At 45.4% G+C, this 13,504-nt stretch overlaps 1 protein-coding gene and 1 long non-coding RNA gene across 18 annotated transcripts in view; one reads left to right on the top strand and one right to left on the bottom strand.

Moving 5' to 3' along the window:
- The first annotated feature begins 4,032 nt into the window (after positions 1 to 4,032).
- Positions 4,033 to 13,504, top strand: part of satb2 (SATB homeobox 2) — a 173,467-nt gene continuing 163,995 nt past the window's right edge. For 6 of the 17 annotated variants that reach the window (XM_043692941.1, XM_043692944.1, XM_043692939.1 and 3 more), the window contains exon 1: positions 11,035 to 11,207. In XM_043692941.1, coding sequence (XP_043548876.1) covers positions 11,108 to 11,207 — 100 coding nt within the window. In that variant the 5' untranslated portion in view covers positions 11,035 to 11,107. Of the gene's footprint in view, positions 4,272 to 7,055; positions 7,137 to 7,164; positions 7,258 to 9,938; positions 10,020 to 10,664; positions 10,747 to 11,034; positions 11,208 to 11,456; positions 11,715 to 11,807; positions 12,364 to 12,529; positions 12,608 to 12,646; positions 13,332 to 13,408; positions 13,431 to 13,504 lie in introns of those variants that run through there. The other 11 variants (XM_043692938.1, XM_043692953.1, XM_043692952.1 and 8 more) reach the window with 11 other exon arrangements.
- Positions 7,930 to 9,944, bottom strand: LOC122551282. The gene is made up of 2 exons (XR_006312072.1): positions 9,853 to 9,944; positions 7,930 to 9,726 (listed from the first exon to the last, which is right to left on the bottom strand). It is a non-coding gene; the product is annotated as an uncharacterized LOC122551282 (long non-coding RNA).

Below are 13,504 nucleotides of genomic sequence, written 5' to 3'. Positions count from 1 at the left end.
GTTCAAAGAGCCTGAACGATTTTCAGCGAGTGAACGAATGAAGTGGTCAAATCAGTGGCTGCTGGAAACTCGGAGTTAATTGCGTGTTTGGGGAGGAAGGAGGGTGAGATTTACTTTCCACGGTTTTGTTAACTCACTGTGTTTATTGACTCAGTTTAAGTGGGACGAGCAGACGAAGCGGAGCAATTCCTTGGGGCAGGAGGAAAGCGAGGGAGTTGCAAACGGTTGGAGCTTTCCCAGGTGACCGCCCCCACCCACTGTCACTGGGGTGGGGGAACTGAGTGACAAATCGCAGAGGTTTCACCTCAGCCTTTGCCTGAATAGATTGATGATAAATGCCCAGATTGTTGTAATGTCTAGGATTTATTCATAAAGGCGATGCAATTGCATTAAAAAAAGTGTGAAACTCCCTGACTTATTGTTAGTAAATAGCAACCGTTCATCTGTGATTGCAAAGGGTCTCACCGCGGGGCGAGGCTGTCCCGGGTTGGGTGTCCAGCAGCCTGTACAATGATGATTTCAGAGAGACAGGGTTATATTCCAAAACTGAATACAGTTTGCAACAATGCATTGTCAACACGTGCACGCATGCGAGCAGCGTGTGATGTGTGCAGTGTTTGATTTAGAACAGCCCAATGCTAAGGGTCACATATACAAGTGTTATAGGAGCCCCTCTCCCGGCCGCTATGAACACAGACAGTGAGAAGCCAACTTGTTGCAGGCGAGGACCGTGCGCGCTCGCCAAACCCGGGCAACCAAACACTGAACTGGCGAGGAGCCAGCATAGGGTTTAGCAGGGAAGGTTTCCGTCACAATTCCGCCATATTTCGCTGACAAACGAATTAATCGCACTTAGCACTTCAAGAAAGTGGCTTGGCAGGGGGTCCTCAATATCGATTAGATCTGTAATCACACCTCGGCAAGAGATTTGAGACAGAATTTCGCAGCACTAAAGGGAGGCCGTTTGATTCGTCGAAATACCTCGCCCAGGACTTACCCCTGTAACTCTCCTTGCCACCTTTAAAGAATGGGTTGGATTATTCCATGTTATATGGGCAGTCAGTTTTCCCAGGTCTCCTCGCCTTTCCTGTGATGATTTTGCTAATGATATTACATTTTTTTATTCTTTCTAATTCACTGTTCGGCACAAGCACATATTCTTTCCCTCGAGATCGAGCGACAACGCGCGTACACATACTAACAGAGAAACAAAGTGCAGCTCTGTGGATCAGAGAACAAATGACCTGGTCATGTGAAGAATCCAATGAGAAAGGTTTGGCTTTGTTGGAACTGTGGAACTGAATCTCACTCTAACTGAGCTCCTTCACTACAATAAAAACCGGACACCCCTCCCTCTGTTCCGTTTTGTTTAGATCTGGGTTTAAATGAAAGGTGATTTAAAGCGAATTCCTAATAAAAGTCTGCTTCACGGAAGCATTTTCCTTCCCGTCTCAAGTAAAAGGTCATCGTCAGCAATCGATTAGAGGTTAATTATCAATTAATAATGTCTCAAATAAGGGCAGCAGTGGCGTGTGGCGCTCGTTTAGATCGGATGAAGGGAGCGGACTTGCACAAAAAAAATCTCGGAACGAACTGAGTGAAACCGATGAGGCTGTTTTACCTGGGAGGAGGGTGGCTCGCCTCGCACTGAAAACTTCTTATGAAACCTATTCGTTCATCCCTGAAGCTGATGCCATTCATGTCTTTTGTAACCCGGTACAGTATTTAACTCTCTACCCGAGGCAACGCTCTCGCTAAGGCTGTGGCTTTGTAAATAAAAGATACTTGAAGGTTTGCAGCGTTAGAAGGTGAGACTAACTGGTTAACACTTTCAAAGCAGCAGGCTAAGCCAACCCGAGAGCCAGTTCCTGCTGCTTTATCTAATTCCAGTTTTGACTTCATGCCAATGACATGGCAGCAACAAGCTGAGAGCAAGATAAAATGACCAGTGCTGGCGTTGCGGTATTCCGCACAGGGTAGACTGACTAAGAGCGAACAGACTACAATCTTCCAGCCTGTAGCCCACTCCCACATCTCAGATACCGAACATGTTCCAAGTTGCAGCCGACTGTGTATGAAAGACTACAGGCCCATCTCCTGTATCGACTGGGCCAGGGATTCACTCACACTCGCCCGTGTCGCGGTCAATGCAACGCGCCGCTGAGGTTCTGACATTTAAAACCAGCTTGGGATTTTATGGGGTTTGACAACCCATGTTCGCCCCGCAGCAGGCAAGACTACAAAACCCGACTGAGGGTCAGGCTTCACTGACCCAAGGGTTAGCTAGGCTCGCTTCCAAATTGCTGCAAAGGGTATTAATGTAAGGTATTCCAATCCCCGTTTTACAAAGCATGAATTATATAGTTCAAAACACACACATCTACATTGAATCAGTTATCGATTAGCCTTTATCAAGCCTTTTTATTAACCGCAAACGATTCATACCCCGAATGGCTGAATAATAAACTTTCCTTGGAAATTTAACTGTGAAGAAAAGATACTTTGCAAACTTTATTTTGACGCCACACATGATTTCAAACCGGCCATTGAAGATGACACGAGTGCAAAATACGCCTGGGGCCTTCCCCTCCCAACTGACTCCCAACAAGAAATTCTCTTTCGATTGAACGGGCAGCCTTCCCCACAAGCCGGCAGCCGTTCGTGAGGAGGGGAGCAGATTGAAATGTGCGCCTGCAAGTTTCCCATGTGGTGCAGAGCAGTTGGAATAAGCTGACCCGGCTGGCTCAGCACCGCCTGACCCGGCCTTCTTGGAATGTCGATTTCAAAGCAAGTTCCTGGGTCCAGGCGCTGGGGAAACTAATTGAACATCAGTTTCTACCAGGACTGATCCACGCACTGACTCAAACCTCGGTTGATCTTACTTTCAATTTGCTAACTCGTGAATTTTAAAAGCCATTTCAAAGATGTGGGAACGTGTCGTTGAATATCTGTTGAGGGGGTTGGATGGAGCTGACTGGGAAGAGAGCAAGGTAGAGTTGGAGAATTCAGGGCCAACAATGAAAGAAAGATGTGATGATTAAACGCCAATCCTTTCTAAGGTAGTTTAGCCTAATCCCATAGTCCACACGCTCACCTTGCCTGGAGATCGGGGATATTTGTTTCATCAAAGTCATTTGGTCTCGTTTAGACGGCGGGACAGTTCGTTATGAAAAATATGATGCGGTTACTTTTAATGTCCTTTGAGTATATTTGCAAAAAAAGGGTGTCCGCACCGTGTACAGTTTATCTGCAGTTTCCTGGGGAACATTCACGGACAGGTGACAAAAGGGCTTAGTGTAGTGGGAAGGGGGTCACGGGAGCTGTATTACTGTGGAAAATGAAAGATTCTCATGTTGTAGCAATCGGATTGAAATGGTTAAAGTCTGTGTGAACGCCTTTTCCAATCGCGTTTTCTCTCCAATTCCTGTTCGATGAGGCATCACTTCACAATGAAATTTTTAACGCAGTTTTTTTTTCTGAAACCGCAACCGCTTTGAAATATTGCCTTTTTAAAAAAAAAATTAATAAATATACCGAAATGCTCTATTGAAACGGTATCACCAATGGAATAGCATTTACACCGGGCGTTTAATTATTCTATTCTGTAAGCTGATTACAGTTCCTATTTTAAAGATCTGTAATATATTTAAGAGCAACTACTACAGTCGGCTTTCAGACAATTCTTGAACCGGTTAGTGTAGAGTAAGGGGGATGATCGTTCCCCAGAGTCCGGCTTCCGACACAACACAAACTGGATCGCTTCCTCACTTTTATTTTGCAATTTTTAATTTTATCTGAATTGGTAGATTCTGCTCATTTAATGCGCCTTGACTTGGTTGCACTGTTGGATCCACAACAAGCGAATTTACCTTTTTTTTCCCCCAATCGAACATACTGTTTCTAATGAAACGTGTTTTTTTTTCGTAACCTGTGCATTTCAAGAAAAAGCCCGTTCACAGTTTCAGGGTCACTTCTACTGAGTCCCGGGCAATGATCTCTTTCCGATTCTGTTCACAATGCTACAGGTGTGACAGTGAGGGAGCCGGGAGAGAAGTTTTCGTTTCTGATTGGTAATGGAAACCTGTCGCTTTTCACGCTGCTCCCCACATTAACTGCACCGAGAAAGATTGCATCGATATTTTCCCTACGCAGGCAATAATGCGGTGGCGAATCGAAATGTTTGAGAATATTACTGAACGCTAACTCTCCTCTCTGGACATAAATAAGCCCATTGAAGTTCTCCAGCCAGTACTTATAAAAATAAGTAGCAGGTCGGTAATATTTTATGGCATATCATTAAGTTTAAATTCGGTGTAATTGACCGTTGATATAAATATCCTCAGTCATTTCGTGAGTACCGTGTGATTTATGAAAGTTACTAAAAACGATAATCGCTCACTGGCTAAACTCCGTTCGGGAAAAGTGACCTCTTAGCTATTTTGTGTGTGTGTGTGCGCAGAAACGTATTAATAGTTCAGACATCTCTTTCCCTCACAGGTTTCGCCACCAGCACACACCTTCACTGAAAACACTGAAGGTTGATCAAAATCAACGCTGGTGTCCGAAGAGATGCTCCCTCTGTCACACACAAACACTGACTCCAGTAACGTCCTGTGCACATCTGCTTGTCAGAAAAATATGGGAAATAAAGATAGATCCCGAGCGCATCGATATCTTCCCGCTTTCGATTCCAAAACAAAATTCTAAACAAAAGCGAGAAGAATTAATTTGAGGCGTAGACTATGTACAATAGCCAACAGTAAATGGAAAATCTTCCGTTTAGAAAGCGCGCAGTTGAGCAGGGTGAGTGTCAGTGACTCGATATTTAATGGGGAAATGGAGTTGAATTTCATGATTTTCATATGTACGGTATATATCTGGTACGCTTGTGTAAGTAGACAGATGCACACAGATATTCACTAGTTAGACTGATCGATATAGAAATACTGACTCAGCTCGAAGGACAGAATTCTTACATAATACTGACACTGGACAGAAACAGTGTATGATGTCTATCTGTAAACCCAGGAAAAAAAAGGTGATTCCGATGAGCGTCTTTTCCTATTCATGGTCAAATATGTGTTTTGTTTTGACATTCGACGGAAGTGTCGCTTCCTCTGAGAGTGTGTGGCTTTGGGTCTCAATTATAGTCTGACTGGTTTTGTTTTGGTTTGATGGTGATTAGAGGGACAGTGGCTAATCTGCGCATACCACACAACCCCGAGTTTCCAATTCTCTCAGCCTCTGCTATAGATACAGGCCAGTCTTTACCCTCCCGAAGGCTGCGCTTATGGAAACTCGTCGATTGCGAACGAAAAGGAACAATTCACATTGTGTTATTGTAACGTGGTGCGAAAAGATCTGAAAATCGTTTGAATAGTTTTCAAGGAACGTGTTATTTAAAACAAAGCATTTGGGTTATTATATATGTAACATACAAATTCATTGAGTTAATAGACGACTGCTTTGTCAGTCTCTGTGTGACTATAGACTTTTACAATGAATGAAACCTTGAGTCAATGAAGGTCGCATTTTAACATTGTCATAAGTAAAAATCCCTTTTATCTTTTTGTTTCAAAGTCCCGTATAAAATTTTAACGATATTCTTTGTTTTTAGAGAACATGTCCTAAAGTGTAATAATTTGTACAAGCAATGACTTTAAACTAACTACCCTTTTAAACAAAAAAAAATCATATTTTACAACCTTAGCCAAGCTTGTTTGACAGCTTTCCCACACCCGGGAAAGGGTTATATTTTATACAGGGCTATTTAGACTGAAACACATCGGTTAGGTTGAGTGAAATGATTTAAAATAACACAATGATTTCCTTTTGGTATGATTTGTGCTTTATTTGAAGTGTTTCTGACATTATTATTAAAGGTGATGTATTTACGACATGGTCCACTGGATGGCGCAGAGAGCAGCGCCTTGCCAGTGAACAGCGCTCAGCGAGAAGGATTGCAGCGTGTTGAGTGTATGTGTCAGCAGGAGGAAAGCTCAAACTGGGCACGGGTCTCAATGGGGCACACAGACCTGAATACTGCGCTCCTACACAGGCTCCTACTGATTTTAGTCGGGCACTACAACAGTGCAATTCAGTAGTTAATTCTCAGAGTATCAACCGTAGAACATCCAGGAAGCAGAATTATTTCGTAAATTCTTCAAAATATCAACATTTACGCATACTGGGCAAAGCAATACATTGTATTAAAACCATCTTTCGACATTATTACTTGCAGGCTAATGGCCTTGGGCAAGCGAATTTGCTTTGGCCCATATTACAGAAACCGGTTAAACTAAAACCTGGCGTTAAAATAGAAAGACGCGTTTACATTAATGTAATAGGTATTTTGAAGCAACCGAATTAAAGTTCAAACGTGCGGTGGTTGAGGGCGGGTGGGGAGACGTGTTGAATTATGATCTGCATTCTGCAAAGTGTAGACCAAAGGAGCTGTGGTGCAGTTGAAGCGTGAGAGCTCTCGATCGCCCGGATAGTTTGATCGTGTCTTTGCACGTTTTGTGGCTTGTGCCCGAGTTTGTTATGACAGGTCCGGCAGACAGAGCCAAGGCCACCGGCTGAGATGGTGATGGGCGGAGGGGGGTGGGGGGGGTGGTGGGGCGGGCGGTGGGGGAGTGGGATTGGGATTGGGAATGCATGGAGTGAACTGAAACTTCCCGTTCAGTTCTTTGAGATAAGCCCCGCGCCGTACCACCAGCGTTAAGGAAGTCGCTGGCAACAAATCACCGGAGGGCCCGATTAGAAAGTGCTCCCATCTCTCAAAATAACCGCAGACTCATTACTGAAGGCACTTACAATCACGCCAGAAACTTAAAGGTTTATTATCTAAAAGCTTGAGGTATTGAGTTGGTTCGAATGTGCCTCGGTGCGTCCCGAAATTGACATAAAGTCAACTGGTCACAGTGTTAACCCAACACATTCTAATGCAAAAGTTAATAAATAATTTTATAGGCCATTTCTGCAGCTTTAAGTTCTTTGCATGACCGCCGATTTAATTTAGCGTAATATTCGATACTGTATTAACAAAATTCAACGGAACCTGTTGATCTGTGAGCTTTCCAGGTGGATTAAATGACCGCCGGCGCTGACTCTGTAAATGCCAGACTCCCTTTAAGGTACTTATTTCTATCAACTCCAAGAAGGGGTGTTGAGAATTGACATCTCTTTTCCACGTAGTTATTTTTTTCATGAAAAAAAGTATATCCAGTGACTGAACTGTACACCGAATATTAACAGGTAACAACGGAGGTTATAGAAGCAGTTTTTAGATGCTGAATGAGTATGTACAGCGAAAGTAGTGATTATTAAAGCGACTAGTATACACGGCAATTTTAAACGTACTTTATGCATTCTCACCGAAATGTAGGTATTTATCCGCGTGAGTCTATATATGTCTATATATTATATCTATTATATATATCTATATATTATATATACGCACTTCTGAACAAATACTACAAATTTGATTAGATTTAGGCAGGTTCGTACATACTATGCAGCGTCTAATATGCTGTCCCTCCAAGGGAAGCAACACATTCACAGCAGGCTGACCGCCGGTTTACCTCTTACTTAAAGCAAATTTATTGTAATTTCCCCACGTTATGTAGACACTGTTCCGGACAATTAATACTCAAATCAGGCCTTTGCAAATTGAGAACAAACACCCACTAATGGAGAGTGAATTTGTAGTCAATTTCACGGCCCGGCTTTTTGTACTAAAAGTCCCTTCTCGCCGGCTAAAGACAGCTCCATTTGGAGCAGCAAGTTTCCTACAAATACACCGAACTACAAGACTCCCAGTAACCTCTGATCGATGTCCCGTCTTTGCCCCTTTACCAGAGTCGCGGGAGGGAGAGAGAAAAACTTAGCACGATCTGAATCTCACAAAACCACGACCAGACTCAGTGCCTCAATCCTTTGCGTTTTATTTTTATAATACCATCTGTAAACCCGAGCAGCCACAGAACTGACGTGGACTACAGCTGGTCTCATACGGGGCTGTGAAAACGAAATCGAGTGCAGATTCTAAATATTGACCGCAGCATCAAAACCAAACGAGAGGCGGATTCCCTAGGCCTTACAGACAGTCCTCTCTGCCCCCAAAAAAGCTCATTTTAATGATTTGGGAATTTGGGAACAGTTCCCGGGAAAGGTCTCCTACACGTCCGGAAATTCTGGTACCAAGTTGGTCACCATTCTGCCAGTCCTCGGTTATTCCAAGCACCTTTTAAATCCCGAACTCACGAAATCGGCCTTCAATTTACCATGTTTTGTTTGGTGCGTCCGGATTGGGGGGCGGTAGTATTTTGTTTTCGCTTTGTGCCGGGGCGACGTTACGGGTCTGTGTTTTCCCAGCCTGTTTTCTCTGTTAATTAGACTTGCCCTCAAAGGCTGCAACATCACTTATCCTCAGCGAGGTCTCGTCTCCAGCAATGTGGGGCACCTTGCGAGCTGCTGAAACACAGTGGTTACTGCTTTCTCCGGGCCAGGTTTAAAGAATTGTTCACGCATCTTTACTCTTTTAAGAATTCTTTAGTGGGTACACGTGTGGAAAGTTCCAGCATCTTGTAACCTACGGCTGTGTGTTTTACAATAAAACGTTTCTTCTTTTTAAGATAAAAAAAAGATCAATCGTATAGTATGTGTAAGAAATAACACGAGGCGCCGGCTGTATTTCAGTCTCTTTTAGATTTTGGCCCGTTCCAAACTCTGAGAGTGGGAAAAACTGTCACTTCGAGAGACCCCATTCCAACTCCGAAAAGGAAACGTGTGGCCTTCCTTACAATTCTCATTTTTCTTTCTCTCCAATGAAAGGTCTGTTTTTCAAAACGGATATCTCTTAAGTCTGTCACACGATTGTCAGGTTAAAAGACAGCTTAAAAAATAAAAGTCTACTCCGACATAATTCACGGGCCTGGATTATTATCGAGTGTCAAGAGGTAAGTAATTTGAAAGGAAGGATTTTAGCGATTTCACAAACATTCAGTGAACTGGATCTTTTATTTGTGACGGGCCTTACACGAGGAGTCAAAGTCATTGCACAGATGTGTCTCTATGAGTTGGAATAGCTTTCACTCTGAATTACTGTGCCTTTTTCTGGTGGGTTTGGAGGGGGGGGGGGAGGATAGGGAATCAAGACAGATTGCAGTTTCCTAAAGCACGTCCTTCAAAAAGTAGCAAACATAGACAGAGTTTCACTTTAGCTAACTTAATACGGCTTGGTTACAGGAAGGGGCACTGAGACTGTTTTCCAGGGAGGGTGGGGGGAACCGAGTCTGCCCCGGTGTCTCGGTGGCGCGGGGGGGGGGGGGGGGGGTAAATCCGAATTATCTATCACGATCAGGGGGCATGCCAGTTTCAAGCAATTTCTTTTTCCGGATGGTCAAACTTCGGCCACTTCACCCCCCCCCCCCCCCCTCACACACACATACAAAAAAGGGTCTATAATTAATCGCCGGCCCCATGAAGCCAGCCGTAATGGTTTATGCATTTAAACGGTTAATACATGATAGTGTACAGGAGATAAACACTACGGGCTTGCACCACCGGCTTTATATAAAGAAAAAGCATGCTGGAGGTGGGGGGGTGGGGTGGGGGAGGACGGGGGTGAAGAGAGAATGCAAATCACAGTGAGCTTCATTGGAAACTACTCAATATCCAGTCAATCTGCCGGCAGATGCAATCCGATGGCATTAGGCGGCGGATCTATAAATAAAACCAATTAGAATGCATGAATATCGACCGAGACCGGATTAAAGGCAAACAGACTTATCATTCTGGCGATAGATATTATCAGGCTATTGGTGTGTGCTTTCTGAGCGCTTTACTCACTGACTTGTTCAGGGGCTGAGGCCGGGTTACTTCGCTCAACTCTCCAGGACTCGCTGGTATTCTTTTTTTTGGAGGATCCTCGCTTGCTTGCAAGTTTTCTCCCTCTCTCTCTGTGTCTCTCCCTCGCTCCTGCGTTTGTTCCAGTTGGATCGTCCTTTCCCGAGGAGGTAAACGTTTGCTCTTTCTGCTTGTGTATGTGTGTGTGTGTATATGTGTGTGTGTGTGTGTATATGTGTTTGCCCCCCCTTCCCCCTCACACGCATCCAAGTCCGGATTGGCTCGACTTTATTTTATTTTCGAGGTGTTGAGGGGCGATTGATACGCGATTGGGGTGCCCGGGGCAGGCCAGAGCAAGCAGCAGTTTCGAGTTGCTGTGATCCGGTTACGCTTTGCTGCTGTTGTATGGCACAGTGGCGCCACCGTAAGGGCGGCCTCTCTCCTTCCCTCCCTTTAAGGTGGAATGATGCTGCTGAAGCGGGGAGGGGGGGGAGGTTTATTAATAATCACCTTTTATTACAAAAAGAATCCAATTGAGCAAAAAAAGTGCAGCGGGCCTAGGCTTGCAGAGAGTGATAACAACGAGCACTCACTGACACACAGAGAGAAAAGCCCCAGGGGGAGGAAATATTTCTTTGCTTTCTCTGAAATAGTCACTTTGCAGCATTTACCTAGGTGCAGCTGCAGTGTTGCTGTGCGCAGATGAACCCAAGTTAATAGATAACACATTTTGTCGGGTTTCTTTCCGTATCCCGAATCACGGTGGTGCGAAAGAATGTGACTGGGGGAATTCAGAAAGCTCCAAGTGCTGCAGCTGGAAACCGTCTCAGAGACAGACCCTGAGACTGAGCTCATCACGATTATTGTTCTTCCTTCGGTATTGGTAGTTAGTCTGAGGTAAACAATAATCCAGTTTAACCCCCACGCCCCCCATCAGATTTTTTAAAAAAACTTTAAATCCTGAATAATACTCGTTCAGTAAACTATCTGGGAAGGAGTTACACACTGTTTCGCAGCCCTGTGAGGTTTTAAATTGTTCTGACGAGGATTTGTTCTCGCTTTCCCGGTGTAATCCGAAACCGAGCAAAAGTTGCTTTTCCTGGGGGGGGGGGGGGCTGAGCCACCTTAAAACGGTGCACTGGGGGCGGGGCCGCGGGCGCGGCTCCAGCCCCCCCCCCCCCCCCCATTGCACAATGTGTTCTGCAGGTACACCCCATCCCATCCCCCTGGTAGATCAACCTTCGGGAATGAGACGAGGATGTTCAGAAATGTCTTCCTCTCTTCCCCCACCCACCCATTTCGGAGGATCATCTGCACGGACCGGAAGAGCGAGAGGACCAGCTCAGTTTCAGGGCAGGGTGAGAAAGTGAAGGAGGACCGAGAGCTCGAAAGCTCCTGGCTACCTCCACTTCCCCAGCAACCGAGCTCCCGATGAAGTGGGCAAAGGCCATAAAACTGCCTGGTGCTCTCCTGGGTGCACTCTCACCACCCTTAACCCCCGCCCAAACTGACACTATTTCTAGATATTCGACATGAGACATAGAAAGGCGGGGCGGTGGGGGGGGGGGGGGGGGGGGGAGAGAGAGAGAGAACTGTTGACTTTATTAAATATTCAACAGAGGCTCCTAGACAAATTTACGTTCGCTCTCATAAATTATTAAAAGCCGAAAGCATCTGTCTATCATGAACGCGGTTTATTATTAACTAATTGTACATGACAGGGCACTTGTTTTATTTATATAGCGCCGCTCTGCAAAAAAAAATAAAAAGCAGGACAGTAAGATAAGTCTGATTGTTCATTAATATCCCAAAGGACAGACTAGGCGTGATAAAGGCTTTCTCCCTGTCATTGGGACTTCCAACATGTGTGTATATACAATATCATATATCTGTTGCAATTTCATGCTTTGGATTTGCAAGGAGTGTGTCATTTAATATGAATCTGTGTATGTCTGCACTTGTGTAGCTGCTTGGTCTCTCTGTGTGTGTCAGTGTGTGTGTGTTTCTGGGTATGGTTGTGAAGACTGTTAGCTAGGTTACGTGCATCTATTCAGAGGTTCAGCCAGGCATCTAATGATCTGATCATGTGGCCTTATTATCTGTAATAAATGCGAACCGTCTTATAGTAATCAAGCTGATTAAAAATTCTTGCGCGCCAATGTAAGGGTAGGGTGTGTGGGAGTGTGTGTGGGTGCTGAGGGACGGATAGGGGGCTCGTCAACTGAGCGCTACTCATAGCAACACGGCGCTGCCTCACCCCCCCCCCCCCTTTTACCCCTCACCTCCCTCCGTCCCTCCCTCACCTTCCAGGCTCGATCACTCTTCCCGTTGAATGCGAGGGAGGGGTGGGGGGGGGGGGGGGTGGGTGGTAAAAGGTCTCTCCCGGACCAGGAACGGAAGCGAGCAGTGATATGAAGAAAAGACAACCCCGAGGAATGCTGATGAGTTAACGCAACTAGTAATTTCTCTCTGCTTCGGTCGCTGTCAGTACCGGCGTTGGGACTGTGGCGAGAAGTGAGCAAAGTGACACGGGCAGTTCTTCCTCCACTCCCTCCTCCCCTCCCTTCCTTCTTTATTGGAGAGGCCGCTCTCTTCAAAGTCTGTTTTTGTTTTGAAATTTCTTATTACATGGGATCTACGAAGTGGTAGCCTTCATCAATTTTCTTTGTTTTTTTTGAAGACGGTAGATTTATTTTTGAATTATTGATGGTGACAAGGACTGACCGCCTGACAGAGAAACGTCGGGAGTGGAGAGTATGTGAGTTCCACTTTCTTTCGCCAACATCCACCCCCCCCCTCCCACCCCACCTTCCCCCACCGTCCCACTCCCCAGTTGCGGGCATCAGATAGAAGCCTGAGCACCCCAGCCGGAGACTCGCACAATCTGAGTGGGAGATCGACTGGCCGATCCGCTAAACTTCCCGGCTTTAAACCCTCCGCTCCTGACACATGGCCTGAGTCAGAGTTCAACACATCCAATTGGCAGGGACAGTGAAGACACAAGAGGCGAGAAATTGTCCTCAAAGCTGCTGGAGAGAGGGAGGGAGAGGAGCTGGAGCGCCAACGCGCCTGCTACAAACCAGAGCAGTTGTTAAAAGTTGGAGTCGAACCAAGCGAGATAGTGACAGAAACATCAGATACGGTTGCGATGTCACATTAAATCACTTTAATCTTTCCAAGCGGGCTGCTATGACTCGGGCTTGATGCAGCTAAACGGTGCCAGTCCCTCAAGTCTAGCAGGAAAGCAAAACCCTGCGCTTGTCGGAGCTGTTGGAGGCGTCATAAAGTGACAAGTTCGTTTCAGTGAAAGCTTTAACATTGTGCCAAAATGTTCGATTCTCGCAGCCCATTGAAAGGATTGCATGTGTGTTTGAGTTGATAAAGTCACGTTGCCAGCAGTTGAAATCATTAGCTGGAGATTTGTTAAAATGTGCGGCTATAAGAACGGCCGTGGGTCGGGCTAATCGATATATGTTCCTCAGGTATGTGGAAATAGGGGTTTGTGTCTGTGGCGAGGATACCTTCAACACCGCTTCTACTTTTTATGACTGCAGTTCCACTAAATGAGGGGCATCACGCCTGTGTGTGTCTGTGTGTGTGTGTCTATGTGTCGGTGATTGTGTGTGTGGGGGTGAGTGTGAGTGTGTGTGGGGGG

Source organism: Chiloscyllium plagiosum, chromosome 7, assembly GCF_004010195.1.
Source record: "Chiloscyllium plagiosum isolate BGI_BamShark_2017 chromosome 7, ASM401019v2, whole genome shotgun sequence".
NCBI lineage: Eukaryota > Metazoa > Chordata > Chondrichthyes > Orectolobiformes > Hemiscylliidae > Chiloscyllium > Chiloscyllium plagiosum.
This window is presented reverse-complemented; position numbering and strand designations above follow the sequence as displayed.